Genomic DNA, 25,563 nt, shown 5'->3' with positions numbered 1-25,563 from the left:
CTGCTACGGGTCGTCTGCTTCACAGTAGAGGATACAAAACAATCCTGCAAAGCACAGGTGAGGCCATGTGCGCGCTAATCTAGCAGTGGATTGAGACAAGGGCTGGTTATGTACGGTGCAGTGAATCTGTGGTGTTTTCCAGCTGTTCCCTTTAAACAATTATATTCTTTTGTTGAGTGAACTTGTACCGTGACTTGATTTTACTCGTAATTACATTTAGCTCCACTCTGCCACTTTCTTTGTGAAGTTCTTCATTCAAGCCCTATAAATTAATTTACGTCACTTACAATGATTTGTCGTCAAGAAGCCCGAGATGCTGTTTGAGTATTAACTTTAATCGTGCTCTATTATTCCAGTCTTCATTTCCCCGATCCAATGTGCTCACCATGATGTCTGATTTAGACGTGAATACGTTTGGTCAGAGCGTGTCTCCTCGTTATTAGTATTATTTTTGTTATTCATTTAAGCAAAATATGAGCATAGCTCTTTAATCTTTAGAAGCAGATTCGTTCATTTCTACATCATGGGACCTTTTTGCCTAAGTATGTATCTGGTGGAGGCAAATACGTTTCAATGACAATGCAAATGTAATTCATTATCAGAGCATGTTTCTGTTTGCATGTTCACCACAAGGACGTGTGGTTAATGCGAACTTGATTCCTTGAAAAAAGGTATCCATTTGGTGTTTGAACATCTTCACACCTACTTTATTACCTATTCTTATCGTTCGTGTCTATAATATCTTATACATTTATATATTAAACATTTCTATAATATATATTTACAATTAGAAACTCTGTGCGGGGCATCTGTACCAAACTAATATATATCCACCAGCCGCCACTCTATCTGAACAATGCTGACCTATAGCTGGTCAGATTTCATGAAAATCCATATTGAGCTTTGATATCATGTGGTGTGATCATGCAACCTTTCTTAACATTGACCGTGACAACTACAGGATAGTCGTCGGTCAGCATTTCGACCGCATCGATTTCCTTGCGGATTGTTAATGTGCATTAGGCACATACTAACTATTAAAAATTCTATATTTTATAGCTCTTTTCCAGAAGCGACCTGGCCACAAATGATAGCTCAATAAAGTGGGTTACCATCACGTGGAAGCTTAAAGCAGCCAAATCATCGAAAAGCATGAATCCTAAATGTGGAGGGGAAAACCGGAGAAAACATCCACGCGACCAGCGGGAGTGAGACACGTAAACTTAAAATATACAGCAGGCGTCTGGGTCGGGATCGAACCCACGACGTCCTGCACACCAGGCGAGGTAGTTAACATCTCGCCACCATGGTGCATACACCCATTATGTTGATTCAAAAGGACAAAAGCGATGTTCTGTTTGGTTGGTAACCCTGCAAATTGGCTCATCGTTGCTTCTGAGATCATTTTTATATGGGGATTTCAAACATAATGTCAGCAACCAAATATATTCTTTGTTGTAAAACCACATTATATCGATTTTATTTCCTTCAAATGTTCACAGTGTACGACATGTAACGATTAATGTAAAACAAACAATCATTCGCAATTATTTGTCTTTCATATTTTTTTTACAAAACCTTATGAAAACTTAAGTTGAATTGGCAATAAAAAGAGATGAGTTTGCAGCAAACAAGTTGACTTTAAACAGTGTTCACACATTGGCGGCATTTTTGAGCATCGAACTCACCAGCAAGTCCCTAAATACAGTGACGAGTTACAAATGGCCGAGAAGCGCTTTGCATTCCTTCTACATAATCGAGATATTCATGAAGCTGGCAATTGTTAAGAGCCGGCTAAACGACATCACATCAAATCGGCCAACAATTTACTTAATTTTTCCCTTCTTCCTCCTCCTCCTCCTCGATAAAACGATGTAAAAGCATTGTTGAGGTCAACAATAACATAATTAAGGTGTTAAATGAAGTTCTAAGGATCTTGCGCTGACGTCTGAATCACTGCTGTACGGAAACGGAGCAATGGGATCAAAGAGCAGCCCAAACACCATCGCTGAACCCAATTGTAATACTCAACCACGACACGACCCCTATCCCCTGATGGCATCCTTCACACTATCCTGAACGCTAATCTTATATATATAAAAACATAACACTGGATACCCCAATTCATTACCAAAACTATAACAATAATTCCATCCCTAACCCTATCCTTAAGCATAAGAATATATCTATCCTGAACTGTGTATCTCCTAACTTTCTCTCTATCCCTAACCTGATCATTAGCCCCATCTTTAATCATAACACAAGCCCTTACCTAACACCACTCCTATCCAAAAACAAATTATTATTCGTATCCTCTGACTAAATCCCATGCCTAACCACATATCTTAACACTATCCCGAACTCCAACTCTTAACCTTAAACACAATCCCTTTCATAACCCCAGGTCTTAGATGTCCCCTCTTTCAAATACAAGGGCACAACGGCGCACACTCCTTAACCACTCGAGACATTTACCGCGACCTTCCTGGGCCCCCCCCCCAAAAAAACACTTGTGAATGACCGCTGGAGGCATTTCGCGGAGCGGCAGTATTTTGTCGCTCGGCCAGTGCCACGCACGCGAGAGCAGCGGTGGTGGCGGTCGTGGCGGCAGTGGTGGCGGTGGTGGCAGTGGTGGCGGAGGTGGCAGTGGTGGCGGTGTGCGTGCGGTTTTGTCCGCGCCTTCTCCATCAGCAACAGCGGTGGCGGTGGTGGTGGCGGTGTACGTGCAGTTTTATCCGTGCCTTCTCCACCAGCAGCGACGTGGGTGGTGGCAGTGGTGGCGGTGTGCGTGCGGTTTTGTCCGCGCCTTCTCCATCAGCAACAGCGGTGGCGGTGGTGGTGGCGGTGTACGTGCGGTTTTGTCCGCGCCTTCTCCACCAGCAGCGACGTGCGTGGTGATCAACCGACGGTCGCAGGTTGAATGAGTCACAGCCAGTGACCGAGAGACGGGCACGTGACTGGCGTATCGTAATGCCGGCAGCAACCCCGTACAATTCCGACACCAGCTCTTTAACTTAAAATAACTTACAGCTCCTTGCCGGTCCACTGCCGGACTGCCTATAACTACACACCACGTGTATCATGTTGGTTGTTTGAACATGCTTCACCATGCTGGTCAATCGGGGATGATAGAGGTGGGGGGGGGGGGGACAGCACCCGCATTGACCAGCATGGCGAAGTATGTTCAAAATAACCAACAGATATTGTGATATTCATATCCTTGGTTCTTTCGGTGAAGTCACGAAGAAGGGAAATAATAATAATAATAAATGTATCTACGTGGCTTTACTGAAAGACCCAAAGAATATAGATATCACTTGCTGGTAATGTTAGCCGTTGCCAGGAATGAAACTCAGGTTGCCAGGTACATAGCGCAGTGCACTAACCACTCGGCCACAATTCGACCAGTTACAAAAATAATGAAACCACATTCACGCACCCCTTGATTTCGGTTTACGGAACGTCACGTTTACGCAATTGACAAACTGTGGATACTTTTCGATGAACGCAATCGAATTTCCGCGTGAACGAAATTTCACGACGGCCACGCGCCACGACATCATCAAACGAGAAGCCACCCGGGAGGCTGCGGCATCATCCATAGGGGACAGCGTCACGGTGTCCCCCGCAGCGTGACAGCAGCAACGTCCTCCACACCATCGCCTCGCAAGTCATTCCAACATGCAGCACATCATTGTTGGCGAGTTCCCCCGAAAAGGTTAAACAAAAATTGCTAATCTTCTTGGTTCTTTCGGTAAAGTCACGTAGAAGGGAAATAAAAAAATAAAAAAAATAAAACATAATAAAATAATTCTCACGACGTTTCGGCCACAACGCAAGCAGCCGTCCTCAGGTGAAGAACAGGTCTGTCAGAAAGACAGCGTCTGAATGAGCACCACCAGGCTTGGCAGCGTATAATTAAGCTGGTTTGGACGGACCTGTTCTTCACCTGAGGACGGCTGCTTGCGTTGTGGCCGAAACGTCGTGAGAATTATTTTATTATGTTTTATTTTTATTATTTTATTATTTCCCTTCTACGTGACTTTACCGAAAGAACCAAGAAGATGAATCCCTGCAGTCACGAAAGCTTTAAATCGAAAAATTGCTTAAATAATAATAATCATCATGATTCAATCGTTTTAATAGTCACGTTCTATTTTTGTGTATTGTGAGACGTGGTCAGGGTGGTGTATATAGGTTATTTTTTTAAGAGATGAACCCAATTTCAAAGCAGTATATTTCACGATGGCAACAGGTTACAATTACACAAAAAGTTACCAACAGTTTAATGAGTTATCAAGTTTTACTAACCATTTTATAAATGCTCTATGTGCCCTCCACCTGCTGTACGGACAACATCGAGACGATAGTTGAATTCGTCCCAAACGCCTCTCAAAGTGTCTTCTTCCACTGAAGTCACCGCTGCCGTGATTCTGTTTTTGAGGTCATCCAGATTAGTCGCTAATGGTGGCACAAAACACGGACTTTGACGTATCTCCACAAGAAAATGTCGCAGGGTGTGATGATGTCTGGGGATCTTGGGGGCCGAGAGTGTAGCGCCAAGTCTTGGGTCCTGTGCGACCTCTCCAACGTTGAGGCAGCGCGTCTCGCGAATGACTGAGGCTAGGGGCTGTTTGTGCGCTGGGAGAGGCATCTCGCGGTAATCATTCTAAACTCTATGCCACGCCCTCTCTATGCCCCGCCCTCTCTATGCCACGCCCTCTCTATGCCCCGCCCTCTCTATGCCCCGCCCTCTCTATGCCCCGCCCTCTCCATGCCCCGCCCTTTCAAGTGGTAAGAGTTTCATTCATGGGCGGTTCGTGGTTGCAGAGATATAGCGATTTAAAATCGGGTCCATTTTTTTCAAACACCCTGTATTTTTAGGTCGCGAGTCGAGTCAGAAATACATCCCTACTTTTAATATTAATGGCAAAAGCCATTCCCATTTACGATATTTCTTTTTACACGTTTTTTTTAAGACCGAATCCTTGCGTAAATCGAGGATTAACTTGTATTTAAATCGCACGTAATTTAGATGCTGACCATATGTGCAGTGGTGACTCAATGCGAGCCCATGCTTTACATCCAGTCCTGACTGCGCAAACACTACCAGGCCAATTGCACCATCAACCGGTCATCTCAAAGAGGTCCCGCGTAACAGTAGCGACTGTGCTGCATCTGCCAACACGGCAACCTCTTCACCCAAATACAATTTCAAGTGTTTAGTTTGTTGCCAATTCCCCCCCCCCCCCTCCCCCGCACCTCCGATTAGCACGTTTGGCTACATAACGGTGCGAAAGAAGTTCAACACACATACTTACATACACGTGGCTCAAAGTAAAGGCATTGTGTAGAAACACAGGCCGAAAACACCTTACCAAGTCTCCGTTAACAGCAATAACGTCTACACTAACAGTACAAAGCGACAACGCTTTGCACCCTTTGCCAATCTCACAGTTGGATGGAGGGCCCTCCAAGCCCCATACAAGACGATACAACACGCTGGTCATTGGGGAATGGTGAAGGTGGGTAGGATGCCAAGTAGCAGCACAATGGAAGTGCATCCACTTCCCTCTGCTGCTCACCGCACAGTGCTACGGCTGCCGACAACAACCTCAGGTGTTCGATGGATGGCCCCATTCAAAGCACGATCCAGGCTGAAAACCTGCTTAGCTTCCAAGAAGAAATAGAACAGGGAGCATATCCCCAGGTGATTTTGGACACAGGCATAGCTGTAATCATGAAACAAAATACTTTTGTCCATCCATGTATCCATGTAGGTCACGTTATCACTGCACAGTCTACTCACAAACGGCAATTTAACAGCACTTTGGCAAGGGTGTTCTGTGCCCCTCAGGAGCCGATGCCCGATTTGCTGGCTCAACGAGATTCCATTGCAATGTCTTTTGGTAGCAAAGTATGTTCATACTTTGATCGAAAGGTCATGTTAACACTGAAGAATTGTGTGTTGAAAAACGAATTGCAATGCATCATCACCGCTCGTATTGAATATACATACATCTATATATATCAAGAGGCAAGCTAAATATATTCGGGTGGCTTGTGTTCGTTTCCATTTGCCAGCGCTTGTACTGTGAACACAACTGAAAAAAAGAAAATTGCGCCTTAAAACTAAAATGTATCGTTCTTTCCTTCCCATTAATGTTGGCACCCACATACTGGGGAGAAAAAAAGATGACGACCGGCGGATACGCGGGTGCCGACACTTGGCAAAAAATAAAACAACCTTTTAAACCGAGAGGCAGTAGCCTCAACCGGGTCGACACACGTCGCCGTGACTCGACCGCCCGCACCGCCGAAAACATCCGGCGGCCAAACACACGGCCGGATGGGACGGTGCTCGCCCGCGCGGCCAGGCCTAAGCCAAAGGCTGCCACTGATCCGACCGACTAGAATTAAAACACGACTTGTCAACGCTAACTACAACGAGTACACTTTACAACGAGACACGACGCCACAACTGCTAACGGGCCACAGATCTCGACGTGTATTGTGTGTTTTACGTTTCCCTACTGACGGAGGGCCCGTGCCCAACCTCTCCCCCCCGCAGCGTGATCGTTTGCTTGTTTGTTTCTTTGCAGGGTTGTTGACGCACACAGCACCGGGAAGGCAGCCGCTCTCTCCCGTCGGTGCCGAGTCAGGAGTAGATGGTGATCACTTCGCCACCGCCACCCCTCACCAGCAGAACGCGCTCCAAGCCTTCGGTCAGAACCTCCAGGAACTCCATGTCTGGGGCACGAAGTGGCGGATGAAAGGTTGCACGGTTGTACTCATGCGTGGACAACTTCTTTACAACCGTACCAAACGGTGGGAAGGCATTGCGCTCAATGTACTGCAACTCGTATAATCCCTTTACACCATTGGAACCTTCCTTTGCCAGTAGAAAAATATGATAATTAGTTTTTTACCCTTTATTTTGGCAACAAAACTGACACCTTTTGGCGTCATCTGGTCCAACACCATGTGAGACTCGGCTCTAAGAAAAGCTGTCTCGGGTGTGGACCAATCAATTTCAAGGACAGTGCATACATTATCAGAGTTGTGTTTTTTGTTTGCATTCCGACCGCAGGTATTGTGGTCAATGCAAACATGACTCCTTGTAAAAATGGTGTCAGTTTTGTTGCCAGATAAAATGGTAAAAAAAACAATTATCGTATAATCCCCACAGCTCTGTGTTAATCCACTGGCAGCTGAAGGCTTCCCCATGCCGTCTCGATCATGGGAGGATCTTTATTTTGTATCCTACTTCATCCGGCAACGTGAAGGTGGACTTGACACATCCGGCTAAGAAAGTGCGTGTTTGAGATCCCCCACCGTAAGTAAACTATGAAACAATGTTTTATTTTACCAGGTAAGGCCCACTTGAGCAATATCGGTCTCTTTCAGAAGTGACCTGGTCACAAATGAAAGCTCCACGAAGTGGCTTATCATGTGCACATTTATAGCAGCCAAATACTCTAAATGCACGACAGAACACGCAAACCCCCAATATACAGGCGTCAAGGTTAGAATCGAACCCATGACCTCCTGTATACCAGGCGAGGTAGTTAACATCCGCTGGTGGATGAAAGCTTCCCCATGCAGTCTTCATCCGGCAACGTGGGGGTGGAATTCACAAACCCTGCTCAGGGCATGTGTTTGACATTCCCCCACGATAAGAAACAGAAGTGTGGCACCTCTGGGAGGCAGTGCAGCAGGATGCTGATCTATCTGCATGGAGGTTAAAAGTTCCTCCTTTCATATGCGTGGGGCGTTTCTTCCGCACTCTGATTCCTCCCACGCGGACACACACACAAAAAAAACGACTCTCAAAAGAAGGCACTGGCCAAACAGTGTAAATTAAACGGAACGTGCGGCAGTTTGAAACAATGACCCCCACCCCGACAGGACAGCAGAAGCCCACGCTTTAGCGCCACTGCTCATGCGGCTTCCCGGAAATTTCTCAGCAAGTTTGAAATCAATCGTCCGATCAATAGGGCATTTTATTTCTAGCGAGTGCCACCCTCATTATCCGTGCTTCCGCCTGCCCGCCCACCACCCCTCGCTGCGAGCTGGCAGCGGCTGGGAAAATACAATTCGAAGTTGTTCTTTCCACGTGCTTGCAATTTATCCCCCAACTGTATAAAGATTTGTGCTGCGGCCATATTCGTCGTGAGTCGAAGACTTTTCCATACGGAGCACCGACAGTGAGCAGTGCACCGCATTGTGCCAGGGACTGGCCCCCGAAGATCACACCGCGGAAATAACTTCCTGCTTCTGAAGTCTCTGCAGCGGTCTTCTTCAATCCGCACAGGGAATGCCAGTTTTAATTTGGCACGATTGTCGCACGCCAATGAAACCAGCATTCGTATTTCTCTCAACTGGAATAGCTTGGAAAAATGTTCATAATCATACTAAAATTATACTGAACATCATCATACTGACACTATTGACTCACTGCCACTTGAGAACCCAGTTTATACTGCTAGGAACCTCCTGGTTACACCAGCCCACAGGGGATTATTGTGTCAGTCGTGCCGGGAGGGGCTGGGTGGGGAGGGAGGGGCTGGGTGTGGAGGGGAGGGTGGGGAGGGGCTGGGTGGGGAGGGTGGGGCTGAGTGGGGAGGGGATGGTGGGGAGGGGCTGGGTGGGGAGGGTGGGGAGGGTGGGGCTGGGTGGGGAGGGTGGGGCTGGTTGGGGGGTGGGAGGGGTGGGGCTGGGTGGGGAGGGGCTGGTCACCCCGTGGTGCCCTTATAAAACTCAACGTTTAACCTACTCACGCCGGCTTGTGCCCGCCCTCACAGTCGGGCATATTTGCGGAATACACCACGCCGCCGTTGACCCTGGCCATTGACCGAGCAACCCCACGTTCCAACCAGCTCCCTCCGCAGGAATGTGTTTTCCAGTGGCTGAAATCCAGATTCGAACCCAGGATGCCAGCGATGCCGGCTCGGTGCTCTGAGCCGGCATCACGAGGTCTCGAGACACGTCAAGGCATTGTGATGCATCACATGGGAATGGAGTAGGAGTACCCACACTTTACCCCACCACATTCACTCCGCACCGGGGAAGTTGAACCGGCGACCTCCGGATTGCACGTCCAGTGACACATTACGCACCGCAAGCCAGCCGCATTCCCTAGATTGAAAACTCTTTACAACTCCTTTTCCTTACCCCGCACCTCCGACAAACAGCACGGGCGGCTACGTACGGTGCAAAATAATCCGAATAGAATTGGACGAACAATAAAGTAGAAATAGATCGTGTCGGGCTCCGACACCGACTCTGTGTATCTGGCATGGTTGATAGCCCCCCCACCACCACCTCCCCCCCCCCCCCCGCCCAGTCACGCTGCCGCAGTGAGAAGGATACAATTCTCGTTGCCGTGGGGGTTGCGTGGAGGGCCCGGCATGTTGAGCAGCACGAGGCGTGAGTCGTGGGAGCGGCTCACGATGACCTCGTTGAGCTTCACGGCCGTGTGCATGCGGCGCACGTTCGACTGGTTCCTGGCGATTGGGGGAAGATAACGACAAGCGGTTCGCCGTCGAGTACCTCGGTCTCGCTGCGGCGGCGGCTTGGCACGACCACGCCACGTCCGATTAGCACGGTTGGCTACGTACGGCGAGAAAGAAGTTCAACATGCATACATACAATGCACGATCGTGTACGAACACTGGGCCGCCACCAGGCTCATGCGATCTGGAGTTGGTGGCGTGTCTATGTGCACGTGTGTGTGTGTGTGTTCCCAGGCTCGCATCTCGTTACGCAGTTGAAATCCCCCAGGACAATGTAGGCTCCTTTCATGGACTGGGCATCTCAGCTTGTTTCTTGCTGCTATATTTGTTTCTATTAAAATATTTATACTTTTGAATGCCACCCATTCTCAATCCCCCGTGCTTGTCATGGGGTTTTTTTGACCGTACTTCGCCACTCTGGCTAGTGCGAGTTGGTAATGGAGGACAGGGAGGACAGGACCTGTTCAGATGGGCCGAAAAATACTACACCACGTGTCTGTCAATAACAATGTCTTGTTGCTACAGGCAAAGTACCTTACATTTGTGTTTGTCGGTAAAAAAGTATAAAAAAAAATCCCGGAATGAACTCATGCAGCACACCGACCCGGAGCCACCGAAACCGCTGTCGCCACTCCGGTGTCCCGCGTTACTCACGGCTTGATGCTGAGCAAGTCACGGAAGCCCTCGGGCGTGTTGGCGCTGGGCGGCGCTTGGCCGCGCTGCTCGCGCTCCTTGGTCCACGTCATGTGGATCTTGTCACCGTCAGTGACGGCGTCGGCGCGAGAAGACCCGAGCTCGTTGCCCGCGGCGGCGGCTCCGGCGGCTCCGGCTCCGGAAGTGCCGGCTCCGCTTCCGCACCCTCCTTCCTCCTCCGACGAGCACAGGCTCTCGGAGTGGGACTGCCGGCTCGAGTCCCTCACCAGCTGGGCCTGTTGGAGGTCACGCCCCGGGGTGTGGCGGGGGTGGGGGGGGTTAGTGGCGAGATGTTATCGCCCTCGCCTGGTATGCAGGAGGTCGTGGGTGCGATCCCGACCCCGAGGATGCCTGCTGTACATTTGGAGTTTGTTTGTCTCTGTCCCCGTGGTCACGTGGACTTGTCTCCGGGTCCTCTGGTTTTTGCCTCCACGTTTAGTAACATGTGTTTAGATTATGTTATTGGTTCTTTCGGTAAAGTCACGTAGAAGGAAAATAAAAAAATATATAAAACAATAAAAATTCTCACGACGTTTCGACTGCAACACAAGCAATCATCATCAGGTGTGAAATCCACAGCAAGAAATTTTGAAAAAAGTGGCGGTTTTTTCTTAACGGCAGCACCATGGACAGCGATTTGGCAGTTTGCCAGATGGACGAGTCCATCTATGTTCGGAAAAGAGGAGGGGGGAGAAGAAAATGGAATGCGGTCTGAAAGTCACCGCAAGCGTGAACACAATCAATTAAGACCCGAAATGGTTTATCAAATCCTTCCAATGATTGCTAAGCCAGAATCCACCTTCTTGGTTGAAATTGTCTCTGTGTTTGTATATGTGGATTTCACACCTGATGATGATTGCTTGTGTTGCAGTCGAAACGTCGTGAGAATTTGTATTGTTTTTCATATATTTTGTTATTTTTTTATTTCCCTTCTGCGTGACTTTACCGAAAGAACCAAGAATATGAATCCCTGCAGTCACGAAAGCTTTAAATCAAAATGTGTTTGTATTATTTGGCTGCTTTACATTTCCACGTGATAAGTCACTTCGTTGAGCTATCATTTGTAGCTCTTGAAAAAGAGCGACACAGCTCAATGGGCTTTGCCTGGTGAAAAAAACTTTTTTTTGTAAGAGGTAAAGTTGCAGCACCGCAATTTTTGCTCGTAATTGAGCGAGTCCGTTTCAAATGTCAAGGTTATTCTGTTTAACAAGGCGAGAACTCGCAGAGACGAGGATAATCTCATTCACAAGGGTGACCTAAGTAAAAAAACCACAAGGCAACATCACTCGCCACTGGCTCCGTATGTGAAGCGAAGCACCTTGGCAACGACCTTGCACTACAATGGCACGAACGCCAGATGTACATTTTTGTGTTTATTATTGAAGAGAGCGGTCGAGAGCCCCCACTGGTGGGGATTTTTTGCCAACTCTTTCACGTGGCCAGACATCTTCTTGGTTCTTTCGGTAAAGTCACATAGAAGGGAAATAATAAAATAATAAAAATAAAACATAATAAAATACAATTCACACGACGTTTCGGCCACAACGCAAGCAGCTGTCCTCAGGTGAAGAACAAGGCAGTCACGAAAGCTTTAAATCGAAATTTAGTGGACAGACATCTTTACCCCACTACGCGCGACCTGGTTTTTTATTCAAAATAATCCATCGATTCATTGCTTGTCGACCGTTGCGTCTATCCTCAGCAAGGGACAGTGAACAGCTGTGAGCGTGGAGTCGGCGGCGAGCGGCGCCGCTTGCCGAGCAGCGAGCGACGGAGCGGGACCGCACCTCCTCGGGCGACACCGGTTCGGACCCCGTCGTGGTGCCGTGCTCGTCCGTGTCGCTCGTCGCGTTGGCGCCCGGGCCCCCGCCGGGGCCGCCACGGCGCCGCTTGCCACGGATCGATCCCCGCGACACGTCCGTGATGCTCTGGATCTAAAGCGGGGGATGGGGCGCACGCACGCACACGCACGCACGCGCGCGTTTACACAGCGTCACCAACTTTCGCCGCATCGCGCGGCACAAGCGGCCGTCAGGAACGTTCTGCAGCGCGAGTGCGGTCGCCGGTCTCGAACTGCGGCCCACGCCGCCACCCGCTTGCATCGTCCACTGCCGTCATTTCAGGCATTCACCGTGAGACTGCACACGAGCTCACTCAACAAACTCGACGTGTGTCGGATGAACTTCTTTCGCACCGTACGTAGCCAACCGCGCTAATCAAAGGTGCAAGGGGGGGGGAAGGACAACAAACTAAACACAAAATGAGTTTTCAAACTAGATTTCAACGTGCAAAGCTCCAGTAACTTCCAAATGTCGGAAGACGTGAACATACGGGCACTGCTGGATCAACTTCCCGCCGAATGAAAGAAACCTCACCGTGCATACACACACACACATGTGCATGGTCGCGCATGTTGTACCTTGTAACCACTGCACACGTAACCAAAGTTTAATTCCGTACCGTCAGCGCATTTATGTATATTTTATTTGTTTCAACTCGAGATGGCAGTGAATTCTGGCTGCACACAGTCTGAAAGTGCATACGTTAGCTAACGCTGTCACCATCACGGACATTGTCGGCGGCGGGAACATATAAACATTTATGTGAACCCGTTGTAACCGCGTGTTGTTCGGCACAGTGTCCGACGTTTTGCCCCACGTGCTGGAAGCTTCTTCGGGGAGTTCCTGTCGGCCTAGGGCAGTGTTTCTGAAACCTTGTTGGCCTGCGGACCACGCAGCTGCCCACCCCTGGTGACAAATCACCTCTCTCTCTCTCCAAATACCACTCATTACCAGAACATCATTTTTTTTTATGCATCTATCACGGTGTTTTTTAGGTGAGGGGGGGGGGAGAGAGAGGCATTTGGATGTCAGAGTTAGGGTAGTTGAATCAGGGTAGTTTACGTAACTTCCATTTTTTTCTTAAACATCAGAAGTAAAATATTAATTAACGTCCAAAAACAAAAAGTATAATGAACGTTGCCATTATTGTCTGGATCAACCTGCGTTTGCAACACAGCCCTGCGGGCCACCTGGAGTGCCGGGGGAGCGCACTCTGAGACCCACCGGTGGCTACCGAGGACCGCACTCTGAGACCCACTGCGCTAGTGGGGTACGGCCGGGCCCCATGTCACTAACCGCCGGGGTGCATTACCTCTCGCTCGCGTTCCCACTTGGACAGGCGCATCTGCTTGAGCATCTGGCAGCGCTGCTCCATCATCAGAGTGCGCTCGTACGTGTAGGCAGAAATGTCGCTGTCGTGCTGCGACGGACGGACGGACGAGCGAAGGAATGACCGAATGAATGAATGAACCCGACGGACACTCAAATGGCAATGGTTTTTCACTTGAAGGCATTCTCATCGCTCCATCGCAGGTACTCACATTGAGCAAGGGAACTTTTCCGATGATATTTTGTCGCGTGTTTTGTTGCGTGCGTTGTTGCACTCGGCTGTTTCTGTGCACGGCTATGAAAGCGTTGCGTCTCTCGGGGTGTGTTGCGAATGTAAGTTCGCAAAAGGAGCGCGAAAACGCGTGTGCTGCTACTACACGCGTGTGCTGCTACTACACGAGTGTGCTGCTACAACACGCGTGTGCTGCTACTACACGCGTGTGCTGCTACAACACGCGTGTGCAAACGGCACTTGTGCACACATCGGTGTGCGAGTGCATCATCGTGCCCGTGATCTTCACCACCATCGTAATCACTGCAAGTTTCAACTCCATCAACACCACCACCCACCACCCACCACCACCAACTTCGAAATCACCACAACTGTCACCTCCGTCACCAGCACCAAATGAAGATCATCCACCACCACCATCACACCACCACTACCTTAGTCACACAACACTTGCATCATCATCATCATCGACGCCATCATCTCACCAGCAGCACCACCAGCGCAACTGCACCTGTGCGTGTGTTGGTTGCGCGCGTGTGCGAGCGAGTGGTCCGCTCCATCTCCAGGTGGTGGTGCGTGTGTCTGTGTGTGTTTGCAAGCGGTCCTCACCATCTCCACCACCTCCACCTCGGCGTCGATGCGCAGGTGGTACAGGAACATGGCCAGGTCCTTCTTCATCTGGATGCTGTTGTCTTCGAGCTGTGCCACGGTGAAGATGCGCATCTTGCACTTCCTCCACACCTGCATAAATAATAACAATCATCGTTATAATCGTCGTCGTCGTTCAGCCATCGTCATCCCCCCACGGTCCTGCAATCCACCTAGCACCAGGCGCACAAGCCGATTTCAACGCTCCATCTCCACGGTGCACGCAATCTCGGGAGCGTTCCATCCTTTGGCCTGCAATACGTGGGGAGCGGTGGTGTAGCGGTTAGCACGCCGCTCGACAAACCCGGCGACCCGAGTTCGATTCCCGCTCACTGCCAACGCCGGTGACGACAATTAGCTGAACCGGTCCTGGACCACCCCTAGATGGACTCAGCCTCAACTAGGTACTTGGCGCAATGTGTAAACATCACCCTTGGGGAGACCAAGGTGGCCGGGAGTGGTGCTGGCTACCCACAAACTCGTATGCTGTGCCGACCTTCATATGTGCTACTCGCTAACAGCACTTATCCCAAAAGTCTGTTAAGGCTACACGGGGGATCTTTGTCTTTGCATATGTGCGTACTTGGCATGTGACCGTGCATGCAAGTGTGACCGTGCGTCGATACGCTACTGCATGCACGTCGATGCGTCCATCGCCCGCTACGTATATATACGTTGAACTTCTTTCGCACCGTACGTAGCCAACCGTGCTAATCGGAGGCGCTACGGAGCATGCGCACGCACGTGCAGGGGCTGCGCCTGAGACTTTGCGTGGACACGTGCGACTGACGCTAGCGCCCCTCCCTACCCTAGCTGCCCCCCCCCCCCACCGCTGCCCCCTCCCCGCAGCGTCACCTTGTGCTGGCGCAGGAGGAAGGGCAGCAGCATGAGCATGCCGCCGTCGTGCACGATCCACCACACGTCGATGGTGCCCTCGGCGAAGCGCTCCGAGTTGGCGGGGAACAGCGACACGTTCTTGGCGACGAGCAGCGCTCGGTGGGCGGCCGTAGTGGCTCGCACCGTGTCTGCGCGAGATCGTTAGGCGGCAAGTGGAACCGTGAGACACCAGAGGTCGCAATCGGGTACCCGATACCCGTACCCTACCCGATGCCCGGCTACCCGTACCCGGCCGGGTATCGAGTATGGGTACCCGTTTGCGACCCTGGTGCGGCCGGGTACGGGTACGGGTAGGTCGTGAGTCACTGGTGAGTAACCGTTTGTCACTCATTTTCCAACGTCTTGTCTCTTCTCACACGGTTTGATGAATTGCCGCAGTTCGGGAGGTTGCGCTGCTAATCAAGAATTGATTATTCGTTTTTTGCCGTCTCTCACGCGTACGGTTTTGTTTGAGGCTAGTGAGAAAGAATGTCCATCAGTGACCTCGCAATCAATTATGCTTATCTTTGTAGATAACACCATCATCACTCTGGCCACAACAATCATTATCACCACCACCACCACCACCAAATCTATCACAAACACCACCACCATAAACCTGGGCCACTAAGGAGTAAGGAGCAGACTTTGGAGATCACAACCAAACACCCACCCACATCTCCCAGCACTAAGCCTCCCGATGTGACCAGCAGCTCCACCCATCCTCGCCCCACCGTGCTCGCCGCTCGCTCCACCCCACTCCACCCCACGGCGCTCGCTCCACAAAGCTCGCTCGATCCCCACTCGCTCCACCCCACTCCACCCCACTCTCTCCAGCCCACCACGCTCGCTCCACAAAGCTCGCTCCATCCCCACTCGCTCCACCCCACTCCACCCCACTCTCTCCAGCCCACCACGCTCGCTCCACAAAGCTCGCTCCATCCCCACTCGCTCCACCCCACTCCACCCCACTCTCTCCAGCCCACCACACTCGCTCCACAGAGCTCAATCCATCCCCACTCGCTCCACCCCACTCCACCCCACTCTCTCCAGCCCACGGCGTTCGCTTCAACGCGCTCGCTCCATCACCACTCGCTCCACCCCACTCCACCCCACTCTCTCCAGCTCGCTTCAACGCGCTCGCTTCACAAAGCTTGCTCCATCCCCACTCGCTCCACCCCACTCCACCCCACTCTCTCCAGCTCGCTTCAACGCGCTCGCTCCAATGCACCCACCGATGAAGGTCTTCCACGAGCGAGGGTCCTCGCTCTGCCGCCAGCCGTACGGCCAGCCCATGACCACGGTGTTGGGCTTCATGCCCCCGAGGCCGCACGACTGGATGAGGTGAGAGATGCCGTCGCGCACGCGGGGAGAGACCACCACCTGGTAGAAGCCCTTCACCTTCTCGGTCTCCACCAGCCTCTTGATGGACTGAGGGGATGGCAAACGTGGAGAACGAACATCGTCGACATATCCATCACCACCGTCGTCGTCGTCATCTCCAACATCCCGACCGCTACCACAGCTATCATCAATCTTGATTCTCACTTCCGTTCCCTCGTCGAGGAGGCCGCTCTCCTCCTATCTTACAGTTACACGCTAATTTCTCACATTAACATCACTAGCCCACCAACTTCTTTATGACCCTTGGGCTACACCCATTTTAAACCTTTCAGAACAGTCTGCCTCAGTAGCAGACCATGCTTTCACACCTGATGATGGACGCTTGTGTTGCGCCCGAAACGTCGTGATTTATTTTATACCTACGTGACTTTACCAAAAGAACCAAAGAGTATATCTATCATCATCATCGTCACCAAAACCATCATCATCATCACCACTAACTAGGTTCAGGGCATCCACGGGGGCATTGGGGTCCTTTACCAAATGAGTCTCGGGGTGTTAACGCGCGACGTTGATTCTAAATGAGGGACAAAAGCGGAGGACCCGGAGAAAAGTCCACGCGGCCATGGGGAGAGAGGGAGAGATGCGCAAACTCCAAATATGCAGCAGCAGGCGTCGTCAGGGTCAATGTAAGTAGAACCCCTCTTCACGACCATTCCTTGTTAGCGACTAATCGCTTAACGGCCTAAGCACTTCACGGCCGGTTTCGTGGAACCAATTACCGTCGTTAAGAGGGGTTCTGCGTTACCTGCTCCGCTGCCTGGGCCTCGGCACAGCTGCTGAGGAAGTCTCCGTGCAGCACGGAGCCCACGATGGTGAGGCCCTTGCCGGCCTTGAGCTGCGACGCGAAGCTGAGGAGGCGTGGAGCCCTCACCTCCATGCCCTCGCCCAGCTTGAGCAGAACGAGGACCTGCGGCCTGCCGAGCGTACAGTCGTGCGAAACGAAGTTGAAAATTTCATGAACAAACCCTTGACATTATAAGCACAGCGGGTACAATGAACGATGCTGCCGGCCTGTAACCTTCCACTGCTGGGCCAAGGCCTCGCCAATTTTCTTCCATTCCTCCCTTGGCTTAGTCCTCCTTCGCCAGTAGTGGCCTCAGAGCTCTGCATGTACATGCGTTGAACTTCTTTCGCACCGTACGTAGCCAACCGTGCTAATGGGAGTTGCAAGTGGATACCCGCGCGCTCGCGCACACGATAATTTGATGGACCGTGAAATACCGTCGTCAAAAAACAAACAGCAGCCTTGTACCGTGCCCTCTGACCTTTGAATACAATGCAATGAGAATAAATTCTGACATTGGCGCGCGCACGCACACACAAGCGCGCGCACGCAGCAGACCTCTCCAATGTGAACACATTCCAAACTTCACGCAATAACCTTCACCGTTATCCACCACGTGATAGTACATTCACCACGGGCATTGCGTCAGTCTAGGGGTACCCCGAAGCCAAGTGAAGTGTCGAACGCTCGCCGGCAGGAGGTCACGGGACAAACCCAGGTGCCATGGGTCGAGTGAATGAGATAGCTGCCAGACGCACCACCTGTGCGCCCCACCGTGCCAACTCGCTGCGTTTTAGCCGCCCTCGTTGCTTCCGCTCGTTGTTGTTCTACTTCTTTCGTATGGATTAATAACAGTAGATTAAAGATGTAATTTTAGATTCATCCACTCAATTGTTTGTTCAGAAGCAAAGTGGACCTCGTTCATTCCTCCTTTAAAGGAGCAAAGACAGCGGCGGCGGCGTGTTTACGATGCGGTCGGTGGTTTGGGATTCGCGGCCGCACACTCGCAGGTCGCCGAATCTTCAATGCGCCCCATTTGTGCATCAGCTGGCCGCATCCGCCATGCCTCCTGGTCCCGATTCGTTTTATGGACGACTGTTGGCGGTGTGGAATGTTGAAGCCGGGAGTGTTCGACGGTAGGGTGGTGTGCGAGATGTTGATTTGTGACGTCGGCCGCAGTCCGCTCGTCGCCGCGAGGGCATCGCTTTCGTGCCGAGTTCACCTCCAGTTCTTGGTGTGTGGAGGGCCCTCCTCCAGTCGCAGGAGGGCGTATCGCGCCGCGCTGAGCGACAGGCCCCGGATTCCGTCTCCCCACTCCTTCTCCGCACTAGTAAAGTGGACAAACAGACAGACAGACCGATCAGGTCAGAACAACTGAATGAACGACTGGGCATGATATTAGAAGTGGGTGGAAACGGTGATACGTTGTGCAGATGACAGCGCTTGGCGATTCCCTGGCGTGGTGGCGAACGCCTGCAAATTCAGTGCTTTGCAGCTGGCATGACAACACCTCAAAACATGAAGAAGGACCACTGCCCGAAACGTCGCCTACTATGTATGTTTTTATTTTATTTCAATGCAGCGCTATGAGATTTAGTTTTTGTTATTTGTGCCGCTGGCAGTGCAGTAGCAGCATGGCCACGTGTTATTTAGTTTTATTAATATATTTTTGTTGAGCGATTTGTTTACCTTTCCTATACCTTTCACTCCAATCGTGTTTTTGTACTGTTTGTTGTTACAACTCACTGACCCGCCTCGACTGCACATCTGTGGAAAAAGAGCGTCATAGCTCATGGGATTCCTCCAGGCCAAACTAAAGTTAACGATGCTGTTAATCAATGGTTGGCGGCAAGTATTAAATCGGATCGAATTTGTCACACGAGTCGTAGATTCAACCAGTTGAATCTCGGTGAACTTCGTCCGTGGCTTTCATGTAGTCATTCTCTTGACTGGTTAACTCAAGCAGACAACAATTACAATCACCGAGTAGCCAACCTGTCAACCCCTTGTCAGTGCCCTACCTTATTACAGACCAATTCAGACACCTTATTGTTCACCCCGTGCCACTTATAAATCTCAACGTTGACAAATGGATGTGAATTATTACATTGATATGGACTTCAGCCAATAACCTTTTAAAATAACAATGATGATGTGTAGACCTTTGTCAGTGCCCCACTTGATGAGGCAGCCTTCCTGTGCCGTGTCGTTCGTGGGGGTTGTCGGAGTCGGCACATCACAGGAAATGTAAATCCCTTGGTGACTCCGCTCCGTTCTTTTGACCGGTGGGATTGGGTTTCAGAGGTGACCCTTGAAATTACCGCAAAAAGCTGTGGCTCAATGTTGTTTTGGCAGCTAAATGAAAACCATGAGACAGCCAACACCAATCTAATGCATTTGCAGTACGAATTAATTATTAAGAAAACAAGTCGTTTATATTCCAAACAGTTAATTAGTCCGTATTACCTACATTTAAACTGCATTTACACGTAATTTACACCTCACCTATTTAATTAACGCTCAATACAATTTTCCACAAGCAGCATTTTTCATTTACGTGTCGTCAGCCTTCAAGACCAACGCCAAATTCCGGCCTACTCAGGTCCGGGCCAGAGGGTTTTTTTTTTCTATCACGCCCTTTGCACTCTCAACAGGGTTGCGCCTCGTGCGAGTCCAGGTGACGCGTCGCTCACCCGCGGTACTCGATGTACTTGTAGATCATCCCGGCGATGACCATGGCCACGATGGCGTAGTACCACGACGAGATGAACATGAGCGCCAGGCAGATGCTCATGCCCAGGAAGGAGAGGGCCCTGGAAAGAAAAGAAAACCCCAAAAAAGCACACATACACGGTGACAACCATGTCGTTTTATTTTAATGATACTAGGTAAAGCCGATTATTTTTGTTAAGAAGCGACCTGGCCACAAATGATAGCCTCAACGAAGTGGCTTACCATATGTGAGAATTTATCGCAGCCAAATACTCTAAACGCGCGTTTATAAACGTGGAGGGAAAAACCAGAGGACCCGGAGAAAAGATCCACGTGACCACGGAGAAAGAAACACGCAAACGCCAAAAATCCAGCAGGCGCCAGGCTCGAGATCGAACCCTCGACCTCCTGCATACCAGGCGAGGGAGATAACATCTTGCCACCGTGGCAACGCCATCGTGTGGTTTTGGACCTCAATAATATTCTGTTTTCAGCAGGTGTGCTCCATGGGCCAGAAATCGCGTTCCAGGATCAATAGAGCGGCTCTGATGTGTGGTCCCATTCTGCATGAGCCGTGATCCTGGATGGATTTGGTTCCTCCGATTCAACCTCCCGCACTCACGCCTGCCTCACCAGTGGTAGTACTTGAAGCGCGGCCGCCAATTTGGGGTTCGAAGGAGCGTTTGGACGGCGCAGGCCAGGTTCACAAACATGTAGCACATGAGGAAAAACCTGCACAACACACACACACACACCAGTGCACAACACACACACCAACAGCAACAACCGCCATTCGCCACTAAGTATCGGTGACATCACCACGGCATTTGTGCCAGGCTATGTGCACTTTAAGCCACGTGAAGTGTCACGGGACAGATCCAGGTGCCATGGGTTGACTGAATGAGACGACTGGCCGATGCACCACCTGTGCCCCCTACTATGTCAACGTGTTTTAGCCGCCCGGTGCTCTGCTCGTTGTTGTGAGCACACCAGTGCACAACATACACACACAGCCAGTGCACAACACACACACACACACCAGTGCACAACACACACACATCGCCCCGCCCCCTTCACCAACCTGCACTGACCACCTTGGTGAAGTATGATTAAACAAACCCGCGCGACTGAAGTGACATGGGGAGAGGTGATCATCCAGCAGTGGATCAGCTGTTTGCGCACAGTATTGACAAAGATCCCTCGTATAGCCTTATCAGACTGTTGCGGCACACGAGGGGTGGGTGGCCATCATCACGCCCGGCCGCTTTTGTCTCCCTTGTAGGGATCACTTCACATCGCACCAGGTACTCATTTGAGGCTGAGTCGACCTAGGGGAAGCCTAGGACCAGGTTCAGATAATCGTCACCGGTGTTGGCCATGAGCGGAAATCGAACTCGGGTCGCCAGGTTTGTAGCGCAGCGCGCTAACCGCTACACTACCGCTTTCCACACTCACAACACACACAACAACAACCGCCATTCGCCACTAAGTGGCGGTGACGCCACAACGACGCTTGTGACAGGCTATGTGCACGTTGAAGCCACGTGAAGTGTCGAACGCCCGCTGGCACGAGATCACGGGACAGACCCAGGTGCCACGGGTCGACTGAGATGAGTGGCTGATGCACAACCTGTGCCCCCTACTGTGCCAGCTTGCTGTGCTTTATGAGAATAGGTTTTCACATTTTTTTTCTGGCAAGAAAACAGGTGTTAAGATGTTAAAACACCAAACTGAAACCTTTTACGGGGAATTATGTGTGCATTAACCACAATACTTGTGGTCAGAATGCAAACAAAAGCATACTCTGATACCAAGGATTTGTGAGCTCCTCACACAATCCAGCCTGGTTAAACCCAGAATGGACCGTAGGCAGGCCACCCTAAATGTTTCTAACCGGCGAAGATGTTCCATTAGGGGGGTCCACGTTTCGCAAGCGTAGAGAAGGGAGGGAATGACTGTGGCCGAGAAGACCTAAAGCTTCCTGTGGAGTCACAGACCAGGTAGTTTCCACACAGCGTTACGCAACCGTTGAAAAGATAATGCTGCTCGACTGATTCGGAGTGAGACCTCTGCTGTCAAACCAGAGCCGGTCATGAGCACACTGCCCAGGTATGGGAAACTCTCCACTCTCTCCACAACTGCCCCATCACCAATTGGGAGTTGTGGGGGTGGAGTGTCCGATGGTACAAAATATCCAGGCAGGTGCTTAGTTTTGGTGGGGCTGATGGTAAGGCCCCACCTCTTACTAGCAAGCTCCAGGTTTAGCAGCAGCGCCTCCAAATCCTCCTCCGAGTGAACAGCAATTAACAGATCATTGGCATACTTAACATGGTTGAGCAATAGGGAGACATCCCTTGACCGCACCCGGGCATCGATCAGCCTCCCACTGTATCTGTACCAGATGGAAATTCCTCCGGTAGAGCTACTGATGGCTTTACGAAATACGTGGTCGAAATATATGTTAAATAATGTGGGAGCCAGAGGACATCCCTGTCGCACCCCAAGGTGTACAGGGAATAACTCCGACTCCCGGCCACGTAGTGTTACCCGGCCCCGCTCACACTCATGAAGGTCCTTACTGATCGTGAGCAGAGGGTCAGGGACTCCGAAAGCATGAACAACAACCCAGAGCCCAGGCCTACTGATGGTATCATAGGCCTTGACCAGGTCAAAAAAGCAGAGATGTAGGTCTTGTTGAAATTCCAGACACCTCTGCTCTAGGAGACGGGCAAAAAATATGGCATCTGCGCAGGACTAGCCTTTCCTGAAACCACATTGGGGCTCCGCAAGCCTCTCCTCAGCGTGCCTAGCAAGGCGATGTTGAATAATCCTTTCCAGGACCTTTTCCGGCACACTGTGGAGTGAGAAGACCCTGTAGTTGTGACAATCTGTGTGGTCCCCCTTCTTAAAGAGGGGGACCACCAGGGCATCCTTCCAATCCTGCAGTTGTCCAGATTGTTGTTATGATGTCATGTCGGGCAGTCTATGCACAAACGCCACCATCCCTCAGCATTTCGCTTGGGAGATCATCTCTGCCCGGTGCCTTTCCTGGTCTCAGACTCCGGATCGCCTTCAGTACTTCTTTAACAGATGGCACCTCAGCCAGCCACTCACAGGGGCACCGCAGCCTCAGCAGGGTCATCCCCACTTTGTCCCACGTTGTTTTCCAGGCTGAGGGATTTCCCCTCCCCCATGACCTCACAGAAATGCTCAGCAAATCTGCAAACTTGTTCCTGGGGGTCGGAGATTGGATCACCGTTCTTTCCCCTAATGATGGTAATGGGTATGGCGCTGCAGGTTACTTTTTTGATGGCATTATAGAGCGATTTGTGATCGTGGGCCATTGAGGCAGACTCCATCTCCTCAGCAATCCGCGACCACCACCCATCCTTGCAGCGCCTCACGACTCTCCGAACCTCCGAGCAAAGGGTGCGGTAAGCCTCCTCATTCTCCGACGTGGGATGCTGTCGCTGATGAGTGGGCCTGTCGCTTTTTCTCAGCCAGCCTGAACACCTCTGTCAGCCAGGGTCTCCAAAAGCAGCCATTGCAACTGAATGAGCCACAGTCCTAAATCCCGCCCATTTCCCCTCGACATCTGGAGGAGTGTGGGACGATGCCAACCTCAGCCACAAGCGATGATGAAATTCTCGCTTGCAACGTTCATCAGCTAGCTGAGAACATGCCACTATGGGTTTGAATGGGGTCCTGGGTGTACACCCACCACCAGAGGGAAGAATGGCAGGTGCATCTTACAGATGACAAGTCGATGGTCAGTGGGCAGATCAGCCCCACGGTAGGTCCTGGTGTCAAGGACATGGGCCCGCATCCGCTGTTCCGTCACTATGTAGTCCAGCAGATGTTCTTGCTTAGACCCCAGCATGCATCCATGATGTTATGTGGATGCGCCGATGCCGGAACAGCGTGTTGGTAATTACAAGCCCATGGGCTGCACAAAAATCTAGCAGCCTCCTGCTGTTGTTATTGAGCTGATCTGGCCCATGCCTTCCAATCAATCCAGATCAGGTGCCAGCATCATGACCAACTCGGGCATTGAAGTAACCAAACATGATTACTCTATCCTGAGGGTCCGCTTTAGCTAGCACCTGTGACATGAGGTCATAGAAGGCATCTGACTCATCGGCCTTGCCTGCATCCATCCACGGATGTTCATCTTAGGTGGAGGCATAAATAACCACGACCACCACTCCTCGCCTCTGGTTGATGGGAAGGCGAGCCCATAATAGCCTGGGGCTTACAGCTTTCCACACCTCACCACCACGCTCCCACGCCCCCTTCATTCTATCCGGCAAAAACAACCCCCTACCAACTCGTTGGTGCCAGATGGCAACGTTGTGGCGGAAGGTGCCGTGGGGAGGGCCTATTTAGATTGGCCATTCCCCTCATGGCATTTGTAACCACCACAGCGGCCAAACCGGGACTCTGGATGGGTGCGAAGGGCTGGTAACCCCTCCACCTTCAATTTCAATTAATTAATATGAAACCACGACTGAAAAATCTAATTAATAAGCTTGTGCTGGAGGCCCCAGGGGGACAGGCGTCTATGACGTCTCCTGGCCAAACCCCATTTGGCGGAGCCAGGAGACTGAATCCTTACCCTCGGGGCTCCTCCAGAAACAACTAAAAACCACTCCGGGTGGCCACGTGGAATGTTCGAACCCTCACTGGGGAGGAGAGGCTGCCACTCCTCTGTCGGGAGCTGGACCGGTACCGCCTGGATCTCTGCCGTATTCAGGAGGTCCGGTGGACCGGCTCTGGCTCCTGCCACCATGAGGGATGGACAGTCCTCTACTCGGGGCAGGAGATTGCCAAACAACAAGGAGTAGCTCTTCTTCTGAACAACACACACACACCCGATAACACCTACATGCAACACATACCTGATCGCACCCACACACAACACACATACCCAATCATACCCACAGACATACCCCAATTGCACCCACACACGCAACACACACACACACATACCCGATCGCACCCACACACACACGCACACATACCCAATTCTCACACACATATCCAATCGCACCCACACAACTACCCGATCGCACCGACACATTCACACGCACCCGATCGCACCCACAGACACGACACGCACACACAAACAACCACTGCCGCCCACGCGTAAGCGTAGAGCTGGGGCGTCCTCCGTACATGGAGAGGATGGGCGCCACCATGTCGAGCGACGCGATGAGAATGCCGAGCTCGGCGATTCCGGCCGTGAGCAGCAGTGCCCATGTGGGCTCCCCATTGGCTTTGCCATGGCCGAAAACCTGAAAAGGAAAACGCAATAAGATAACGTTGGGTATGGAACAAGACACCTTGCCACGGTGGCGAGATGTTAACTACCTCGCCTGGTATACAGGAGGTTGTGGGATTGACTAGACACCGACGCCTGGAGCTATATAGCTCAGTGTGCCTTACCTGGTAAAATAAAACTAGTTTAGTTTTAGTTCATAGTTTTAGTACCTATGACCAAATCACCCGAATGCCCCTGGTCTTATT

At 51.0% G+C, this 25,563-nt stretch overlaps 1 protein-coding gene across 2 annotated transcripts in view; it reads right to left on the bottom strand.

The window, feature by feature from the left end:
* Positions 1-1,480: 1,480 nt before the first annotated feature.
* Positions 1,481-25,563, bottom strand: part of LOC144946677 (solute carrier family 12 member 4-like) — an 89,849-nt gene continuing 65,766 nt past the window's right edge. For both annotated transcript variants that reach the window (XM_078875757.1, XM_078875756.1), the window contains exons 14-26: positions 25,213-25,331; positions 20,671-20,769; positions 20,019-20,138; positions 18,548-18,652; positions 17,287-17,455; positions 16,370-16,565; positions 15,114-15,283; positions 14,220-14,351; positions 13,362-13,469; positions 11,996-12,142; positions 10,170-10,444; positions 9,373-9,506; positions 1,481-6,750 (exon numbers count right to left, since the gene is read on the bottom strand). In XM_078875757.1, coding sequence (XP_078731883.1) covers positions 6,659-6,750; positions 9,373-9,506; positions 10,170-10,444; positions 11,996-12,142; positions 13,362-13,469; positions 14,220-14,351; positions 15,114-15,283; positions 16,370-16,565; positions 17,287-17,455; positions 18,548-18,652; positions 20,019-20,138; positions 20,671-20,769; positions 25,213-25,331 — 1,866 coding nt within the window. In that variant the 3' untranslated portion in view covers positions 1,481-6,658. The remainder of the gene's footprint in view (positions 6,751-9,372; positions 9,507-10,169; positions 10,445-11,995; positions 12,143-13,361; positions 13,470-14,219; positions 14,352-15,113; positions 15,284-16,369; positions 16,566-17,286; positions 17,456-18,547; positions 18,653-20,018; positions 20,139-20,670; positions 20,770-25,212; positions 25,332-25,563) is intronic.

The sequence above is a fragment of the Lampetra fluviatilis genome, chromosome 42 (genome assembly GCF_964198595.1).
Source record: "Lampetra fluviatilis chromosome 42, kcLamFluv1.1, whole genome shotgun sequence".
Classification (NCBI taxonomy): domain Eukaryota; kingdom Metazoa; phylum Chordata; class Hyperoartia; order Petromyzontiformes; family Petromyzontidae; genus Lampetra; species Lampetra fluviatilis.
The sequence above is the reverse complement of the archived record's forward strand: the minus strand, read 5'-3'. Positions and strand labels throughout refer to the sequence as shown.